We start from the raw sequence: 21,843 nt of genomic DNA on the forward strand, positions 1-21,843 counted from the left end.
TGAATTATTACATTAAGTGACTTTTATAAATATTTCCTTGGATTAAATTCTACTTACTGAATTTTCCATTTTGTTAGAAAGCAGCTTTCATTACTAGTCATGACATTCATAATGTCAGTAATGCTAAAAATGAACCACATATGGTGAAGAATTATCCAAGTAGGTTATAAATTAGGTAAAAGGAAGAAAATGTTCTTCTCTAAAGGAACTGTTAGACAGGTTTGGCTTCATCAGTGGAAAGATTTTCAAGGCAATGGGAAGAAAATAAAATACTTTAGAATGCAAGGACTTAACAGAAACTAATTAAATATGTCAGATTTTAAAATTTCTGGCAGAGTAAGATCTTTTATCAGACTGCTGGTAGAGGTGAAGATTACCAATATCTCTATTTATTTCAAGAGAAAAACATTGCTCAGGAGAGTAGGGGTAAAGAAAGAAGCCATTCAAAAGAAAATTAAAGGAATTTTATAGTAATTTATAAATTTATAGTAAGAAAAAAGTTGAATGAGAATGGCATGGTTCTGTTATGAATTCCCTTGGGTCAATTTTTCTATTTACTCTTTCAATGCTTGGTTGTTATTTTTCACTAATATATTTTATTTAATTGCTAGAGGGTGTGTGCACTTACCAGACTGAGACAGAAAAAAAGAGAGACAGAGAGAAAGTACCTCCCCACTCCCAACAATCCTTTTTCCCTCCACTCTCCGTCCCATCAAGATTTTCAGTACATGTGCCCACCGTGTTTTTCAAGACACTGGGGCCAGGATTTGAACTCCCATCAGCCATGTAAGATCCAGCTACCAATGCACTGTGTTTAACCCCTGCACTAGAGGGCCAGCACACTTGGTTACTATTTAACTGTTAAAGGAGAGTAATCTGTGTCATGGAGTAGGATTTCTTTTTCATCTCTTCAAGCATTTTTCAGTCTACTGTGTACTAGATTTTTTTTTTTAGAGCCTAGAAAACTGACGAATAAGACAAATTCCATGTTCTCATGGGATGTGCATTCTAAAATAGTAATAAAAATGATCAAAGTTGGTTTTAGAAGTAGAGGTGATCATGGTAGCAGTGGTAATTGCAGTACTGCAGTAAAAGCAGTCTATTGGAGGAGTGCATGACTGGGTGGTGGTAGGAAAGAGCCTCATCTCTGATGATGTCATATTGCTTGTTCTGTTTTAGCCACTCCACCTAATTAAGGCTCTCCGAGGATACCACGCTCACATTCCTGCCCTAGGGCCTCAGCACAGGCTGTTTGCTCTGACTGGAACATACCCTCCCTCATCCATTTCAAATATCACCTTATCAAAAAGGATTACCCTGGTCACTCTCTCTTCAGTTCATTTTCTTTATTTTTTCTAGGAGTGAGAATATAAGCAAGGGAGTGCAAACTAGTGAGACAGACAGCAAGCACTCTCAACAGTCTTGACACTGCAATCCATGCCCAGCCTTCAGCCAACCCTGCGTCTCGGACATTTGCATGTCTGGTGTATAGGGAAGTATTCAGAATTGACTTAGGAACCTTAAAACTTTCCATGTGGCATTGCCTTAAAGAAGTCACATTTTACCATGGCACAACTTCTACTTAGTCACTCTATATTTAATAACAATTCTCATGCCTTTATCCTTCGATGCCAAACCCTCCTACCCTGCCCTATTTCTTTGACCTCATAGCACTCATCCCCTCTAACATACTATATCATTAATTTATTATTTCTCTTTTTAATCTGTCTCCTCCTAGCAGAAGGTAAGCTCCGTAATATCAGGAATCTTTGTCTGAATGGTAAGCTAGATTGTTGCCAACACCTCGAACGGTACCTGGCCCAGAATATGGGGTATTCAAGAAGCCTTTGGTCAATGAGATGAGGTCAGTGAGAATCTGGGGCAAAGCGATGAAGAAGCTTGTTTCTCTCTCTTTCTCTCAATCAGGAAATAAATATGTAAACTTAAAAAGAAGTGGTAGGATGTATCACATATGGAAGTCATATTCCATAATTAAATGCTAATAAAATTGGGGACTAAATAATGCTAGTGAAATCTGATATGTGCATTAGTACATAGTGAATGTGACCTCAGCACCTCAGATTTACATAGTAATGCAGTCTTTAACAGATAACACTTCCACAGATGTAAAATTACTATTTTTATTCTATAGAGTAGTCATTTTAAATTGAAATATTATTCAGAACTTAAACAGATACACAATATATTTGTCTTTTCTGTGAATAATCAGAGACATGAAAACACATCAAGAAATGTGCATACAATGTATCAATTTTTCAAAGTTATTATCGTTATTATTATTATTTTTTTTTTAGAGAGAATGATTTTTTTGCTATAGGGCACTTGCCAGAGAGACAGAGAGAGACGGAAAGTGAGGAATCATCCCCCAGGAGGATGATCACACCACAATTCCTTTTCCATTCCCCTCCTGAGATTTTAGGCACACATGTTCATGCGCCAGCATGAGTTTTAAGCCACTGGGTTCAGAACTTGAACCATGGTCAACTACGTGAGAGTTCACAGACATAACTATTACGCCATCTGCTGGTCCCTCAAAGTGATTTTTCATGATTTTTTAAAAGACTGATTTAAAAGAAAATAGATCACTCTTGTTAAAATAATGATTTGTATGCATGTCTTAAAAAAAAAATCAAACAAGTTTAATGTTAAACATGTTTAGACAAGCTTCTTTCATGGACCAGTAGCTGGCAAAATGGCTATGTCTCTGGACTCCCATGTAGTTGACCATGGTTCAAGTCCCGGACCTGGTGGCTTAGATTCGCGTGCATGCCGATGATCCCGAGAGGAGAATGGAGGGGAAGGGATTGTGGTGTGGCCGTCCCCCCTGGGGGGTGATTTCTCACGTTCTGTCTCTCTGTCTCTCTCTGTCTTTCTGGCAAATGTACATGCCTTATGGCAAAAACCTTTCCAAAAAAAAAAAAAGAAAAAAGAAAGAAAGAAAAGAAAAGAGAGAGAAGCTTCTTTCACCTAATTCACTATCTGAAACTCAGCCAGGACCCCAAAGCAGGAATAACTTAACAATAAATATGTCCTGAAAGTGTACCATATTGTGTGTATTACTATGAGGCTCCGTAGGATGAACCCCAGAACTAACTTACTCCTGTGTTAGATGAAATTCTACTAAGCTTGTTAATATGGCTTTTCAGTCTTTCCCTCATAACAGTAACAAAGTAGAGATTCATGTGGGTTATTAGAGGCTGTCTCAGTAATGGCAGAAAAAGGAGACAGTCATGTTATGTGAGGGAGGAAAACAAATGTGTGTGTGTGTATTTATGTAAGTATACATATCTACACACACATAAATAGACATGCATTTTGCCCTTTGAATAACACAGGTTTGAATTGTGTATGTGTACTTATACACAGATCTTTTTCAACAAAGGCACTGGAAAAATTTTTGGAGATTGATGACAATTTTAAAAACTCTCAGACAAACCATATAGCCTAGAAATATTTAAAAAAAAAAAGAAAGAAAGAAAGAAAGAAATGAAAAGGTAAGAAATAAAGAAAAGGAAAAAAGTAAGTATGTCAGGGCCAGTAGGTAGCATGGTGGTTAAGGGTGCTAGACTCCCATATGGCTAACTGCAGTTCGAATCCTGGACTTGGCAGCTTGCTTTCTCATTTTCTGTCTCTCTCTCTCTCTCTCTGTCTGTCTTACTCTGTCCCTCTCTGGTCAAATTAAAAAATAAATAAATAAATAAACAAACAACTCATTCTTTTTTTAAAAAGTATGTCATTAATGCATAAAATATATGTAGATACTAGTTTATGTTATCATAAACTACCATAACGTATATACAAACCGATTTTTAAAAAGTTAAAATTCAAAACATTTCACCCACACAATCACTTAAGACTGTATACAGTGGTGTTTGCAATCAAGAGAAACATAAAGAAATATAAAAAAGCAGTATTAAGTCATAGCTACCTGAGTTCGCTGTGGTGCATATTGTAATAATCTCGTGGCCACCTCCTGTTGCTATTGTGATGAGCTCGTGTGTTGCAAATGTCCACATAAAATGCCCTGTGATGATAATAATCTCTGTGCAAGCAGTTCGTCTCTCCAGTAAATTGGGTATTGCAGTAAAAAGCGATCTCATGGTTCCTAAGTATTTTTCATTGCAAAGTTCTCATCAGGTTTAGTGCAAAAACCATAAACCTTGACTAACACTCTGAGACTCATTATCTTTTCATTTTTGATGTCTATAGTTAGTAATATGTATAATATCTACAGGGAATTATATCATATGACAATATTGATGTAGGTACTAACAGAAAAAGAATTCATCTTGTATGCTGATGACATAAACTTATGGTATCAATCAATATACAACAGTGCTATTATAAATGTATTTTCTCTTCTGATTTTTTTTAAAATAATGCTTTCTTCTCTAAGCTTATATTGTAAGGATACAGTATATATACAAAACGTGTGTTATATATAAAACATACAAAACATGTGTCAATTGACTGTTGATGTCATTGATAAAGCTTCCAGTCAATCGCTAAGCTATTAGTACTTAAGTTTTGGGGAGTCAAAAGTTATTTACAGACTCTTATATACAATCCATTGGAAATTGGCTCCCTAATCCCTATAATGTTCAGAGATCCACTGTGTGTGTGCACACACACACACACACACACACACACACACACTCAGAAGCCCTTGTACTCTAGTTATTTTGCCTTGTTCTCTCTTTGCCACATAACTTCCCAGGCACGAATCAAGGTTCTTCACTAAGGGCTAGACATTTAAAATCATTCAATTATGTTCAATGGACTCTCTTTGGAAAGGCAATGGAAAGTGTCTAATACATTTTAAAGTGATTTCTTGGAGAAATGACTTAAGTTTAAATGGTTTTGGAACTGGAGAACTTCGGATGTCAATTAAATAAAAAATTTAGCTAATTTTAATAGCTCGTGTCTTGAAGATATAAAATAATATTTTTTTTAGGTTGCAGCCTTTACAGAGTTACGACGATTCCATGTTCTAACAAAAGGTGAACTCTTTGAATCCCACAGGCAGTTTTGTTTACTAGTATTACTAGATGAAAACTATCTTCCTAGCGTTTTCTCCTTCATACTTGCAAAGGAAGTCTGCGTCTCCAGAGTGAGCAGTGGCAGACTGCAGATGACAGATAAAACCACAAGTGCTCTCACTGTGGGAAGTCTCATAAGGGCCAGTGACCTCGCGACTTTAGGCACTACAAATATTTTGGCACAAATTCAGCCTCACGCGCTGTAATTACAAAGAACATGGCTACTTTCCGGCTCCAGCTACCACTAGTGAAGCCTTGTATGGGTCTGTTTTATGAAGTCCTCATGGCGGTTTGCACTGCCATCTCTCACAGGAGACACTGTGGTAGGAGGTATATTCCTTTGCTGATCCTAAAAGTGACAATAGACTAACAGTAAACTTCACATAACTAGTTTTATTTCTTCAAGGAATGTCTTTTGGCTACTATAGCCAGGGCATTTCAGCAAAAATAAAAATACACTCATGATAAATATTTTTAAGCTATAAAATATGATAGACAACTGTTCTTTAGTTAGGGTCAGAGATATCCCAGGGAGACCATCAAGGGTTTTCCGAGGGCTTGTTTGCTTGCCGACGTCATATGCCACATTGTGTGTATGTGTGTCTTTCCAAGAAAAGACCCAGTGCTTTCATTCTATTTTTATATTGTCTGTGGCATCCCACCCAATTTTTTTTTAAAGATTTAAAGCCAATATTTTTAACTATAATACAAGTCTAAAAAATATACAGCACATATCTTATCAATTTGTTTTTTAAGAAATATTTACTAAATTTCTTTTTTTTTAGTCATTATTTTAAATTTGACAGGAGAGAAACAGAAAGGGGGAGAGAGAGAGAGAGAGAGAGGGAAAGTGAGCAAGCAAGCCTCCAAGTTCAGGGCTTGAACTGTGTCGGCCATGTGGAGCCTAGAACCTCAACCACCACACCGCCCACTGGCCCCCATATCCTATCAATTTATAAGGATGGAGTCCACATATTTTAGCACTTCTCTTTCTCCAACCCATTTACTGGTTAAGTATTGTCTGGATAGCCCAGGACTTAAGTCCAGGTTGGAATAATGGATGAAGTACAGGCAGTGGAAACAGTCTTCTTGGATTCAAGTTGTAACTTGACTACTTATTAGCTAGGTGAGCTCAGTTAGATTAATTAACCTGTTGAGGCCTTGGTTTCCTTATCTGAAAAATGGGAATGATCATACTACTTGCCTTCTAAAGATTGAGGAGTTCGTGAAAGTGCTCTGCATGGTTCTAGAACCTAACTCTTAAGTATTTCATCAGTGTTACCTTCCATGGGCTTTAGTGAATCCCTAATAAAAATCCTTGATTTTGAATATCAACTTTTTTTATAATGCAAATTACCAGCTACTGATCTTTTCTTTACAGTAAAATTACCACATTTGTAACTCCTTGTTGTCAACTCTAATCAATATTTGAATATCACACACCTATTTTGTGACACTATATCTGAATTCACGATTTGGGGGAAGATGTTACATGTGAGTGTTTTCACATTGCAGTATTTTTTTGTTGTTTTGATTTTAACAGTGACTAGCAGCATGAATCTGAGCTGTTGATTAATGCATACTAAATCCCTTAAAACATTACTTCAGTTTTTAGACAGTAATACGAAGTTTAAAAAGTTTTTGAGTCAATATACTTTCTGGATTTTTGTACCAATGGACCTTTTCCCTGCCCTTAAAAAGCTAAGTGGGCCAGCTCTGTGGCCTAGTGGTTTAGGCATCTGGGTCCCACATGGCCAACTGAGGAATCCAACAGGGTGGAGAAGAGATTGTGGTATGACAATGACCTGTGAGGGGATGCTTTTCTTCCTCTTCCTCTCCTTCTCTCCCTTTCTGGTGAGCATCTATGCCCTATAGCAAAATAAAATAAAATAAAATATAAAATAAAAGGATGAGAAGCATAAGCAACTTAACAAATTTGTTTGAAATGTTGCTCTTTTCTTCCACAGCTCTTGTAGTGAGATTTCTGACCAAACGGTTCATCTGGGAATATGATCCCACCCTCGGTAGGTCAAATTTTGTTTCCTCCTTCTTTCCAACCAAAGTATGTGACCCAAGACAAAAAAAATGACATTTTCTGATGCAACATCTTTAAGTTCCTTGCAGCTATTTTAAAAGTGCTTTATGGAATCACGCAAAGAACTCCTCTAAGAGGCTAGCTATGTATCCCATGCTGCCCACGCTTCGAACCCTGATGGATTTATTGTATAGATGAAGAATTGGGGTCACGTCTGAGACAAGGAAGTGGGCACAAGATGATGCTCCCACAGAAAGCAGATCATCATTCTAATGGAAGCCAGAGGAAAAATGCACATGCCAATTTGGTGTGAGGTAGAAGGCATGCTGAAACAAGTGGGATGGTGAAATAAAACTGCTCAATACTGATTTTGAGAAAGTATCAAAATAAACTATGTTTCTCCTGCTCTTCTCTCCAGTGAACCTGACTAAAGCCTGTTTTTTTTTTTAAAAAAAAAAAAAAAGGAAAAGAAAAAATACGAATATCTGTAAGTCTTGATTGTAGCAATAAGGTAGATATTTGAAGTGTGGGTTTTTAAATTTTGTTTTATTTTGTATTTTGTTTTCACTCCACATGTTCCATTTAAGAGGGAACTTTCTTTCCTCCATGTACCTTCATGTATTGATGAATATTTATTAAATGCCACCTCTGTGGCAGATTATTCCGGGTACCAAGGATGAATTGGTTGGCAGAATGAGAAAAATCTTTTTTATTTTGTTTTATTTTCTTGTATTTTTCTAGAGTTTACTAAAGCAAGAAGAGTCAATAAATAAACAAATATATGTCAGATAGTGACGTGTGCTATGAAAGAATACTAGATAGGGAAGGGGATAGAAAACAATCCTATAGTTTATTTATATCATGGCTACCTTTGTATATCTGTAAGATGTACAAGGTGAAAACATGGTATTTTCTTCCATAAAGTTGACCAATTTTTTAAATTATTATTAAATAGCCCCTCCCTTTCCCCCTATTTCCAATACTATCTTTCCTAAGATGACTCATCCACACTAAGACACAGTTCTAGATTTTCTTTTCACAACATCCAACATGACTAGCATACTCTTAGAATAATTATATGCTCTGTAAATCTTTTTGTACTCAGTAGAGAACATTTTCCTTCATTACTTTTTTTTTTTTTCTTTTAAGGAAGAAAGTTACTGCATTTCAATACTTACCACTACTTCCGTTACACAGGACACACTATACCTTACATTTGAATGAGTTGGGCTCTCTCTATCTGCTTAGTAAAAAGTTCAGACAGGATTGAGAGTGGGTGTCAGGAGACCCACTGGTGCTTTGATTCTGGGATTGTTTCTTCTCAGCTGCCTTTCAGCTCCATCTGCTTGGACAGGTTCAGACAAGAGAGAGACACACCCGGTACAAATTCTCTTAACTGGATGCCGAAGCGGAAATGCCTAGCCAACTCATAGAACCATTTTGAGTGTCAGTGCTGCAAGGAATTGGAGATTGCCACTTGATAAGTAAGCAAACAGGTCCAAAGAAATAAATTTATCTAAGATTGCACGGCCAGTCTGTGGGTAGACCACTAACAAAATTTGTCAGTACTCTTTCTACACTAGCATAAATCAACATTACCAACTGCTGTTGCCGTACTGGCCAAGAAGCCAAACTAATGTGTTAAAATTTGCAAAAAAAAAAAAAAGGCTGAGTAAATAAAAGTATTAACCAAGTTTGATATTCCTTTGAGCATTGACTTCTCTTAGAGTATACAAAAATATGATTATGAAAAATAAGCATATGAATATGTTACTGAATACAGGTTTCAAATCAGTATCTTACATACACAGTGAAATTCATGGATGATTTTGATATGCTTAATTCCATTTGAAACTAATATTTGTCTTATAATATATAACATCTTGGTTCATTTGGAAATATTTCCTAAACAACCATATTAACAATCATCCCCCTGCCATTTAAAAAGGCCTCAAATGATCATTTGTGGGTAGTCTGAACAAAATGAAAAATACCTCCACCATTCAAACACATACACATTTTCTTTTGTGTTTTAAAATAGGGTCAGCAGGTGGCATAGTGGTTAAGGCACTGAATTCCCACAGGGTCAACTATGGTTCAACTCCCGAACCCAGCAGCTTGAAACATGCCAAGCATATGTGTAGGTGTGCCTGTGTGTGCATGGATGCCCAAAATCCTGAAAGGAGAATGGAGGACAAGGGATTGCTGCGTGGCCATGCCCCTTGAGGAATGATTTGTCACTTTCTCAATCTCTCTCTGTGTCTCCGGCAAGCACATGCATCCTATAGCAAAAATGTCTCTAAAATTCTTTTTTTTTTTTAATTCCAAGAAGCACTTAGTGCAATTTTTGCAATTATCTCCAGAAAGGCTCACAAATAAATGTGCAGCATTTTGCCTCAGGGGGCAAAATATTTTCACCATCTTACATGTAGAGAGCATGGCTTCCTAACAAGGGAGAAGAGACACTTAAAGAAAAAAAAATGCTCAAAATGGCACGAAACCAGGATCCAATTTACAGGAAATCACTGTGACCACCCGCTGCATGTCTGTGGCAGACATTCCCTCATTTCCTGTATTTCATCCTTTTCATTTCAGTTAACAAACAGCTGAAGAATCACTCAACTACATACAATTTTCATTATGCTCTATTTCCCCCCCTACTGTGGCTTTCTGTGGTTGAAATACATAGCCTATTTATCATGGAAGCAACAGAGAAAAATGTCCCTGACTTTCAGACAACTTTTGGTGCAAAGAGATGGACCAGAGCCCAGAACTCTGTTTTCCAGGGTCCAGGGTTGATGCCAATCTTCTTAAAAGGAAAATTGGGACAAAGGACAGTTAAGAACTGCAGAGGGAGAGACTGAAAAGCTGTGAATCCCAGGCATGTGTGGTGCCGCCCGGGATTTTCCCCCATGAACCGAGGTACTAAAGAAAAAAGGAAATAACTGAGAGAACACTTATATACAAGTAGCTGCTGTAAGTAAATGGTGTTTTAGAGCATTAAATCATACAAACTAGAATCTCTAACTTAAAAGAGAAAGGGATGGAACATTCTAGAATTGAGAATCACACTGCATACCATGCATGGGTTACATGTTCTCAGAGAACAGCAGTCATGCAGAATGCATTTATTACAATATGCTGGCCATAATCTGAATTTAAATTTTCTCTTTTGGAAAATCCTTCCGGAGTGTGCCTCTCCTGTACCGGTGATCATGGTACAGTACTGGTATTAGGAGGAACGCCGGGTCACACCACTCGGTTAAGTTTCCTCTCTGCAGCTTGTCTTTTGGACAGGAGATCACAGTCACAGGTGACATAAGACTGTGCTCAAGAAAGGGAATTATGCGAAATAGTTGATTCAGTGAAGAAATGAAAGTAAGAGACATGAGGCAGACAGGAAAAAGAAATAAGAGCACTGGCTCACGGTCGCCATCGTGAGATCTGAAATTTCTAGGCTGTTTGATTGGTCTGTGAGTGAACCGGGTAGTTTAAGTGTAAAGAATGGGGTCAATAACTATGTTAATCATATAACGATTTCCATGGCATCATGTCATTATCAGGGTATGTGAAGCCTTTTTATGATTTTGCTTTATTTTGCATGCATTCCTTATCCTGACACCCTCAACTTCCTTTTTCCTATAAATATCTGATCTGTTTGATGCTCAGCATAGTGGCATAGAGTTTAAAAGCCTCAACTCCAAAGCCAGGCTTCCTAGATCTAAATATCACTTCTACCACATACCAACTGTGTGAACCTGGGCAAGTTATAAGATCTTGTTATGTCTCTTATAAAACGGAGCTGATGACGTATCTGTGAGGCCTAAAGGAGTTAGCATTAACATAAGTAAAGCTTTTAGGACTATCTTGTTCAAATAGTGAGGTGTTTGTGTTATATACATATATATATATATATATATATATATATACACACACACATATATATATATATAATGTATGTTTCTTGTAAATACAGTTCTGTAATACTTCCAGTTTTCTCCATAGTGAAATATATAAATTTATATATGTGCATTTCTCATATATATGAGAAATAGTGTTGTGTGTGTGTGTATATAAATTTATATAAATTGTATTGTGCTTCATACATATACTTCAAATTTGTATAACTTAACGTGCTATTTTTAAGATCCACAGATCCATGCGTGTTGCTGTATATATTTCTAGTTTTCTCCATAGTGTTCCTTAGTATGCCACATTTAACTTATCTTAGTGATGAATAAAATGCATCGCCTCCAAAGAGAACTACTGCTAACATCCCTGGAGAGACAATTCCTTTAAGTGGTGGTTCTGAAACCTCACTGTGCACCATAATCTAGAGCGCCTGTGTGAAGACAGATTGCTGGGCTCCACCCACACCCTTTCCATGTCTAACAAGTTCCTAGTTGATGCTGATGTTGCTGGCCCAGGCGCTATGCTTTGAGAACCACTATTGTAAAAACCTGGGCTCTTTTTTCATCTGGGACACAAACCTGAAACTGGGATTGCTGGATCTGATGGTATGCACATGTTTAATACTACCGAGTGCCCTCAAAATGCTGCAGCGATGTACATTTCCATTGCTGGTGCAGGGAAGCTCCCTATACCCTAACCAATCATTATATTAGCTAACTTTTTTTTTTTTTTTGCCGATATCATGGTCATAAAATAATTTTATAAGCTTCTCTCTGGCGGGTAACCTTTAGAGAGAGCATCATTTTATATACATTGTGGCTGTCTGGGTTCCTCCTCTGTAAATGTCTTCTTTGTATACTTTTCCTTAGTTTCTTTATCACTTGTCCTTATTATTTTTAGGGTTTTTTTATATTTATTTATTTCATTCCCTTTGTTGTTATTATTATTATTTTAATTTATCCATACCGTGACACACAGAGAAAGGGAATGCGATAGAGCAAGTCACCAGGTCTGTGACTCAAACCATGGTTGGCCATGTGGGAATCCAGCACCTTTAACCACCACACCACCTGCTGGCCCCTTTAGGTTATTTTTAAGTTCATTTCTTCAGAAAGAAAAAAAAAAAGAGAGACCTAGAAAGTGAGAAATAAAGAAAGATACCCCCAATAGGGTCTTCTTGCCGCAGTCTCGATAATCCTAGATCAGGGAGGTCCCAGGGCACAAACCTGGGACCTTAGCCATGTAGGTGCAGCTAAGTTATCACTGTGCCACTGCCTGGTCCTACTTTCTAAAAGTTTCTTGATAGTTTAGACATTTATCAATCTTTGGTTTATAGTGCCCCAAATATTGCCTGCAGTTTTTAGCTTATATTGCACAGAAATTGTTATGTTTTGTTTTGTTTTGTTTTGTTTAAGAGGGTTGGCCATGTGGGAATCCAGCACCTTTAACCACCACACCACCTGCTGGCCCCTTTAGGTTATTTTTAAGTTCATTTCTTCAGAAAGAAAAAAAAAAAGAGAGACCTAGAAAGTGAGAAATAAAGAAAGATACCCCCAATAGGGTCTTCTTGCCGCAGTCTCGATAATCCTAGATCAGGGAGGTCCCAGGGCACAAACCTGGGACCTTAGCCATGTAGGTGCAGCTAAGTTATCACTGTGCCACTGCCTGGTCCTACTTTCTAAAAGTTTCTTGATAGTTTAGACATTTATCAATCTTTGGTTTATAGTGCCCCAAATATTGCCTGCAGTTTTTAGCTTATATTGCACAGAAATTGTTATGTTTTGTTTTGTTTTGTTTTGTTTAAGAGAGTGTTTTTTTGCTATAGGGCATGTGTGCCCGCTGGAGAGACAGAGAGACAGAAAACAAGAAATCACCCCCCAGGGGGAATGGCCATGCCACAATCCCTTCTCCTCCTGGGATTTAGAGCATGCACACACACATACCTGGCGTGAGTTTCAGGCCACCAGATCTGGGACTTGAGCCTTGATCGGCCATGTGGGAGTCCAGTGACATAACCTTTACACTGCATGCTGGTCCCCAGAAAATCTTAATCTTAATGTAGTCGGTCATTTATTTTTATATTGCCTTCTTTGTATGTGTACTTTTTTGTTTGTTTTTATATTTTCTTTTTAGTCTTTTAAGTTTTAAAGATATATACATATGTGTGTGTGTGTGTGTGTGTATGTGTGTGTGTGTATGTGTGTGTGTGTATCTATCCTTAATCCATTTGGATTTATTTTTAGTACATACTCTAAGGGTCCAACTTATTTCTTCTATTTAGTGACCCATTCTTCCTTATTGGTTCTAATCCCAACGCCATTGATTGAACAATCTAGTTTCCCCATTTAATTTGTGGAGCCACCTCAGTTACATTATAAATTCCTGTATACAGTGAGCATCTACTTTTAATTCCTTAGTGAATTTGCTTATCCTGATCTTAGTAACACACTTTTGGGGAAATATTTTATTGTTTGTATCACAGCATTTTAAGTAAGTTTGTTGAGTTCCACAAAAAGTCCAATTAGACTTTTAATTGAATTGCATTGACTTTTATATTAATTTGGGGGAAAATGAAAATATTTTAAAAATTGTGGCTCATTTCTTTTTCTTGGCATTCTCTTTTCATAAAGTTCTAAAATTTTCTACTGAATTGCTTTTTGTTTATTCTTTGGGAGTGGTTTTCTGTTTTCTATTATATTTCCTAAATAAGTTTTACTGTTACAGAAGAATGTTAATTAATCTACATTAACCTCAAATTCTGTAACCTTGATGAGTTTTAAGTTTCTTTTTTATTCTTGTGTCTCTTATTTATGTTTTTCTATTTATTGCTTTATCTAGGGTTCTGAATTCATGTTGGATTGTATTTTGGTGTAGTGCCTATTGTTTTTCTTTTTTATTTTAATTGCAGTGTATCTAAAAAAGTCTCTGTGATGTATGCTGTGTGATTTTGACATATAACCTTTAGCATATTTTTTAGAGAGATTTTTGTTATAGGGTGTGTACACTCACGAGAGAGATAGAGAGAGAACGTGAGAAATCACCTGCGCAGGGTGTAGGGGGTGGTGACCACACCACAATCTCTTCTCCTTCCTTCTCCTCTTGGAATTTTGGGCATGCACACACATGCACCTGGCATGAGTTTTAAGCCACTGGGTTTGGGACTCAAACGATGGTTGACCATGTGGGAGTCAGTGTACACCACTGGCTTGCCCCTAACCTTTATCATATTTAGAAGTTCCTTTTATTCCTAGTTTTATGAATGTTTTTAAAAATTCTAAATAGATAACAAGAAATAGAAAAAACATTTTCTTAATTTATGGAATAATCATGTAAGACTTTTTCTTTGGTTCATTAATGTGTTAGTTAAATTACACTGATAGATATAAACACTATTTGTATTCCTGAAATAAACTATATTTTATATTTATACTATTGGAGATTCACTTATATAATTTTTATTTAGCATTTATGAGTCTATGTTTAAACACAGACTAAGCCTACAGTTTTTTTTTCTCTTTTTTTTTCTCTTGTTACTCTTCTACTACTTGTTACTGAACTCAATATAAAATTCCCCACAAAAGGAAGTGGCTAACTATCCTTTTCTGTTTTCTAAAACAATCTGTTCAATATCTGAAAAAAAAAAATCTCTTAACTTAGTACAAGTGTTATTATTGTGGGGAGAGATCTAGAATTAACTTTTAAAACTATTCAGTGGCTATTGATCTAGTTAGTGCTCTATTTCTATCTGCAATGCAATTTGTACATTTTTTTTTCCCAGAATTTATCAGGGTTTGAAATCGTTTCTATACAGCTCATATTATTTTATTTTTATCTCTGCAGAATATGCAGTTTTCTCTTTTGATGCTAAGTTTTGATTAAATGCAACTTTCCTCTTAATTTCCTAGTCAGTATTGCCCAATCTTTACATTACCCTCTGTTTTTTTTTCCCCCCTTTTCAATCACTATACTTTGGTTTTGTTAACTTGAGCTAATTTTTAAAATAATGTTTTGTATTTTTTTCCTTATATCTTCTTGGATTTATTCTGTTTCTGCTCTTATAGTTATTGAGTCGAATACTTAGCTCACTTTTTCTAGTCGTTCCCGTTTTGTATCATCTTCCAGGCTAAGACAAGTACTTATGTTCACTCAAGCCTGCCTCTGGTCTTTTCCGCCATCTACACCCTGGTGTATTGGGATCACCTAGAATTTCTATTCTAGATTTTTTCAGTAGTAGTTTTATTGTTTGGTTTTGGTTTGGATTTGGTTTGTTCTCCATTGATATTTTGAATTCAGTTTCATTGGTTAAAATGTGCAATGTCAATCTGAGTCATGTCTTTTTGTTTTGTAGGTGATGTGCTTTTTTTCTAAAATCCTTCAGAGTTTTCTTTATCATTGATATCCTGTAAATTTTGCTGTGATGGGTTTAGTTATTGGATTTTTTTTCCCCTATGTGTCTGTTAGTCCTTTTGATCTTAAATCTTTCATCAGTGCCTCTATCCTGAGGCATTCTCCGTCATTGCAACCTCAAATATTTTCATCCCTCCACGTATTTTATTTTCTTTTGAGGCTAATTTTATAAAGGATAGTAACATTTCTAGTTCTATTTTTCATACTTTTATTAAATTTTCCTTTTACATTTTTCTTTTTATCAGTTAGTAATATTTGCTGGAAGAATTCTTTAACCTGATCATTAGAAGCTCAGTCAATCATTCATAGACTTCTTTATATCAGTTGTTCCAGGTTTCATATAAAGCAGCACTAGTTGGCACTTTTTCTGACCCCTGATTTCCATTTTATCTGATGAAGGGGCCTCCCCGTCTTCTTGCACCTGCTAATTCCTCCTCATCCCAGCTTGCCTTGAAACCCACTCTGCTTTTGACTCACCAACTTCCAGCTTGTATAGAACAGCGGCCATTTTTTCTGCTTTGAAAGGTAACGTGAGAGAAGGCTACCTTGTTCCATCTCCTCTCCATGCTGCCCAGGCTTCCTCTTCTCTGGGTTACTTTTCCTTTCCCACCACAAAACCCTGGGATCCAGCCAACTTTTACTACCCCAAGGGTTTCTCATAGTTTTACATCGTTTGGTAGGATCCATCCATCTTCCTCTAATGTCTGCCACATTTTTAGGATTGAGGTTTGGAAGAAAACTAGTAGCTCCCATTCGTGTATTATCTTGTTAGGAACAAGAATTAATAGTGATTTCCAGAAGCTAGAATTTTTAGGAGCACCAAGACAGAATGCAATTTGTGGAAACCACCTGCTCAGTTTAGATTACAGAGCCCTCACTTTGGAAGGAAAAGAATACCAGGGGGCTGGCCTCACAGAAGAATAAGGTGGAGTCCTAAATAGAAAGGATAGAGGTGCAAAGAGGCAAAAAAGGTCACCCCTTGGTCAGCCCTGAAGGTCTATGGCTCCCTTGTTGGAACTTATTCTAAGAGCTCTATTAGTACAAAGAATCCGCATTCTTGCACATTTATTCTTTTTTTTCCCTCAGGTGTACAATTTCTTATTCTATAAAAAGAGAAACATGTCTCCTGTGCCTAATTTCTAATTTTAAGGATCAAATTAAATCTTGCATTTACAATTGGATAGGTCTGAGAAGTATTTCATGTTGGGTAAAGTCTTTTTACAAGCAAAATGATACATAGTGATGGAATGTTTTTAAAAAATTGGAATAATAATAATCTGGAAAAAAAATGAAAAGCTATTGGATGATGATGATGGGAATTTTAATGTCTTTGTATTGATTGATATGAATGGTATTCCTTCTGGAAAAAGAAATGTAATACACTGTAAAGTTATATGTGACTCAATGTACTATAAACAAGATTATGATAACAAATTTTTTTTTAATTTTTAAAAATCTTGCATTTATTTACCTTTTTTCTTCTTTATTTGCTCATTTCCACAGAATCAACCTATCGACACCAAGCAACTATTGATGATGAAGTTGTTTCCATGGAGATACTAGATACTGCTGGTCAGGTGAATAAGGAGTTCAACTAAAATATCTTTTGGGTCAAATAAAAATGAGACTTACATAATATGAACCAAATTAAGGCACTTTCCTTTAACTAACTTTTGTATGACTAATAACTTTCTTCTACAATTATCTAGTCATTTTATGTATTACCATATTTGTAATAGCCTGTTTATGCAGTTACATAAACTGCCCAGAATGTTAATAGGGTTTTGAAAATACTATCAATATTCACAGATAATCTAGATTAGAATCTTGTGACTATAGTAGGGGTCTTCAAAATGGTTATGGAAAATAAATACATATTATGAAAAAAGCTATGCATGGATTTAAAAATTATTTTGCATCAAAATAAACTCATACTTTAATTCCATTTTTCCATAGTCTTTTTGAAGTCTCATATTTCATGACATGAGGTTAATACATTAGACATTAATAGGTTTCCATGATCAATGTATTTTGAAATGTCCAAAGATAAACAGGCACCTATTTGAAAGAATTCTCAAAGCCTTACTATGCTTATGTATACGGTGAATCTTTAAGAGAGATTTAGTAGATGTGATCAAAATATATGACTTTTTGTTTCAGAATATTCTATTTTAGGAATCATTCCTATACTGTTTGCTTTGTAAATTTGCTTTAAGGTCAGCCAGTTCTGAGATTACAAAAGGACTCATAGACAAGTTTAGTTCTCAAATACAGAGATGACCATTGGAATGACAAGAAGCTAAAGGTTTCTGGTTGTTACATGTTCAAATGTGTTTCTGGTGGTCATATAGCAATAACCTATGGCCCTAACATGACTTGAGTTAAATGTTTAATCCAAGAAATGATCTGGAAACTAACACTTTTCCTTCTTGTCACTACCTCCTTATACTCTGATCTTCACGGAGCACTGATTCTAAAAAATCAGGCAGTCTCCAGAGTCATTTGAACCCGCAAAGACAAGGTTATTTCAAACCATACATGCTACCTTCTTTCTGGTATGGGAGGGATCACTCTGTTGAGAAATCACTTGAAATGACTTTCTGTCATTATTTGTAGTACATAACATTTTGGTGTTTGGGGATAGGACAAAAAAGGCTGAACCTGGTAGCTTAAAGCTACGTAGTTTGTTACTGTTTTTCTGTCCCAGTGACTACTAGTCTGTAATCTTTAAAAAAAAAAATTAAAAAAGGCCATTAAAATGAACAAACAAACCCAAACACACTCAGACATACAACAAAAAAGGGGGTGGGGGTATCCAAATTTTGGCCTTAGTTCTGATATCTAAAGGGTAGATTAAGAGCCACTTGTCTGTTACCAACTTATTAATTTCTTGATTATCATGAAATGTCTCAGAGGTGACACGTTTCACTAAAATTATGATTTCTTTATAGTTCTTTTAGTTTATGTAGCAAAGAAAAAAATAATAATCAAAACCAGAAAGTTAAAGTCTATGATGCTGGAAAACTTTCAGTTCTCTGAAATAGCTTGATAAGAGTAGGTAATGCTTCTATTCCATCCTGATGGAGGAAGTAAGCATGTACAGGCAGACTCTCAAGACATTTTAATGACATTAGATATAAAGAACAGTAATTAAGGGATTAGCATCAGCCTTCCCAGTGTGTGTATATTGTGATTACATCCAGGTCCCTGACTGCTGTTTTTCTTTGCCAACAGGAAGACACCATTCAGAGGGAAGGACACATGCGATGGGGAGAAGGATTTGTGCTGGTCTATGATATTACTGACAGAGGAAGTTTTGAGGAAGTACTGCCACTTAAGAATGTTCTAGATGAGATCAAAAAGCCCAAGAATGTGACTCTCATTTTGGTTGGAAACAAAGCTGACTTAGATCACTCCAGACAGGTTAGTACAGAAGAAGGGGAGAAGCTAGCCACAGAATTAGCATGTGCCTTTTATGAGTGTTCTGCCTGTACTGGAGAAGGGAACATCACAGAGATATTCTATGAGTTGTGTCGGGAGGTGCGACGCCGGAAGATGGTGCAGGGCAAGACAAGGCGACGCAGCTCAACCACGCATGTCAAGCAAGCCATCAACAAGATGCTCACCAAGATCAGTAGTTAGGCAGCTCTGTTCTTGCAGAGGTCCTGTTGAGGTGGGTCGGGTCATTGCAAAAACTCTCTTGACAATTTTTTCTCCTTCCAAAAATGTAACAAAGTGTTCCAGTCCTTGTTTTCACTCTGGGAAATGTCTTGCTCTCAACCTCTGAAAACATAGGAAGTTTGAGAGTCTTTTATGCAATTTCAGTGCTGCAATTTCTCTTTCCTGCTTGAATAGAATGCCCTCTAATGTAGTTTGAATATGTAACTACCTGAGATTCTGAAATGGCTGGGTTCATGTTGAGCTATTTTTAGGCATCTTCACCTTGCTTAAATAGGTCAAAGTCTTTTTAAAGGCATTTTCAAATTCCATTTCTTGCCGACAACTATAAATGATTATCTTTAAAGTCTAAGATAGCTGAAAATACACTAAAAATGCAGGAAAGATAGCTGGACTGTTGAAACAAGGAGGAAACTCTAGTTCTTATTTGACAGAAGGATTTCCTGAATTATCTTAAATCATCTAGTTTTTCTGTAACTTTTATTTTGTTCTTAAGTTTAAACATATTCTCATTGAAACTTTTCAACATACTCAAGAGTTCACTTTAATTTGTTTTAATTCTCTCAATGATCTATTGATTACTATAGCCTTATTCTTCTTCCTTGGCTCAAACAAAATTTTAAGTATAATGGAGGCAGTGAGACACCAAATTAATATCCTACTAGGTCTTTTCTCACCAAGCCTGGGGTGATGAGAAAAAAAAAAAGAAAGAAAAGAAAAAACTAAGAATCTATACACCAATCACTGACTTTATTGAAATGGAAGTTATAGAATTAGAGACATTTCATTTGTTTCTCACTCTGCTTATCACCTTAGCAGAAAGACAACAATGTGAAAGAACAGGAAAATTAAGAATGGAAGTTAATGGGACCAGCAGATGGAGTAATGGCTACATTGCTGGACTCCCATGTAGTTGACCGCAGTTTGAATCCTGGTTGCTTAAACTCATACTGGGTGCATGTGCATGTGTGCCCAATCCTAAGAGGAAAATGGAGGAGAAGGGCTTGTAGCGTGGCCAGTTACCCTGGGGGGTGATTTCTCGCTTTCTTTCTGTCTCTGTCTTTCCGGTGAGCACACATGCCCTATAACAAAACACCTCCCCCCACCACCAAATAAAAAGGAAAGAATGGAACTTAACTACTCCCTCATTGGGAAACCAAGGCTCTGATTGTGTCAGGCATAGTCAGAAAAATGAGCCTTATTCATGAAGCTGACCACATGATTTCTTTTAATATCTCGGAAAAACTTATGCAAATATTTATGTATTATCTCATCAAATACTCATTATATCCAATTCATTTGGGAAAATTCCAAAAAGAATGTGTGATTAAAATTTATCATACTGGAATAAATGTTTATAGCACAGATTCTTATATTGTGCAAATACAATCTATTATAATGAAAGTTTATGGTTCTTTTCTCCTTATCATGCCCCTATATATTAAAATTTGGGCACTTTATTTTAGATGAAAGTATATATCTTTTACGTATGTATTTATAAATGCATAGATATATGTATAAAAATGTAAGGGCTGGAGGCTTTAATTCACCACTACAGTTGGACAACTTGGTATAATTGACTTTATTTTATGTGACTATAATAAAGAACATAATTTTCACATTTGTGATGTTTGGGAAGTCTTTTCTGATAACATAAAAAGCTTAGAATTTTAGGAGAGATTTGAGAGGACAATTGAATTTCAGAGTTAAAGAATCAGTGAGCTCAATATAAAAAAGTAACTCTTATTGATAATTTTAATAATAGGTGCTATTTACAGAGTGCTTAGGGTCTATTTTAGTTATTTTATGTATTAGCTCACCAAATACTTGCTATAGCCCTATCAAAGAGTATCACTATGATCACCACCACAGAGATTAATAATGTTACTACAATATTAATATTGAACCATTAGGAGAAAATAAGTTAACCAAATTTCACAGCTTTTTAGGGAGTAAAACCAAGATTTGAACTAAGAGAGTCAGAGTCTTACTCTAGAACCCAGACAATCATACAGTAGGCAATTCTTATCCTTGAATTATAGGGATGAAGACACAGAAGTGATCATTCAAGGAAGATTTGCTTTCTTTATGATTTTATTTATTACAAATATTTTTATGTATATTGGACACAAGTTAGTGCATTTGATGGTATCTGACTTAAGCCTAAAGAGTATGTAAGAGTTATCCAAGAAAAAGATGGTGAGAATAATTCTAAGCAAAGGAAATACATGGAATCAAAATATGGAGACATGAAAGGTGATGGTAACTTCGCTAGTTAAAAGGAATTTAGAAGAAGACATATATCTTTTAGGGGGAAAAAGGAAATAATAGCAGAAGGTAAAAATTAGAATAAAGCAAAAGAATAAATGGGTAGGAGGTAAGAAAAAAAGTTTAAAAATATATATTCCTGCAAGCAACTACCTATTAATGGGCTAAGTTGGTACTTAGCTGTAATTAATTTTTAAGTATGTCCATTTAGACAATGTGGGGGAAATGAAAGCAGAAAACAATTATTTTTAAAATTTTGCCATTTTCTAGACTCAAAGTCTCATTCATTCTTTCATATCTATTCTTAGAAACACAGCTTAGTCAGTTCTTATTGAAAGCAAGCTCTTAAGAAAATAGGCGCGGTGCGGAGGCAGCACCTGTGCGGTCCCTGGGGCCTGCGTGGCCGGAGCTCTGCTCCACGTTCCGCTGCCTCTCCGGGGCTGGTGTGTGGCCTCTGGACCTGCGCGTGGCCACCGGGCCAGC

At 36.2% G+C, this 21,843-nt stretch overlaps 1 protein-coding gene across 2 annotated transcripts in view; it reads left to right on the top strand.

Annotated features, from left to right (window-relative positions):
- Nucleotides 1-19,393, top strand: part of RERG (RAS like estrogen regulated growth inhibitor) — a 141,253-nt gene extending 121,860 nt beyond the window's left edge. The window contains exons 3-5 of one of the 2 annotated variants that reach the window (XM_006169945.3): nt 7,028-7,084; nt 16,918-16,991; nt 18,649-19,393. In XM_006169945.3, coding sequence (XP_006170007.1) covers nt 7,028-7,084; nt 16,918-16,991; nt 18,649-19,056 — 539 coding nt within the window. In that variant the 3' untranslated portion in view covers nt 19,057-19,393. The remainder of the gene's footprint in view (nt 1-7,027; nt 7,085-16,917; nt 16,992-18,648) is intronic. The other variant, XM_006169946.3, reaches the window with a different exon arrangement.
- The last annotated feature ends 2,450 nt before the right edge of the window (nt 19,394-21,843 follow it).

This window comes from Tupaia chinensis, unplaced genomic scaffold (genome assembly GCF_000334495.1).
Source record: "Tupaia chinensis unplaced genomic scaffold, TupChi_1.0 Scaffold147869_1, whole genome shotgun sequence".
NCBI lineage: Eukaryota > Metazoa > Chordata > Mammalia > Scandentia > Tupaiidae > Tupaia > Tupaia belangeri.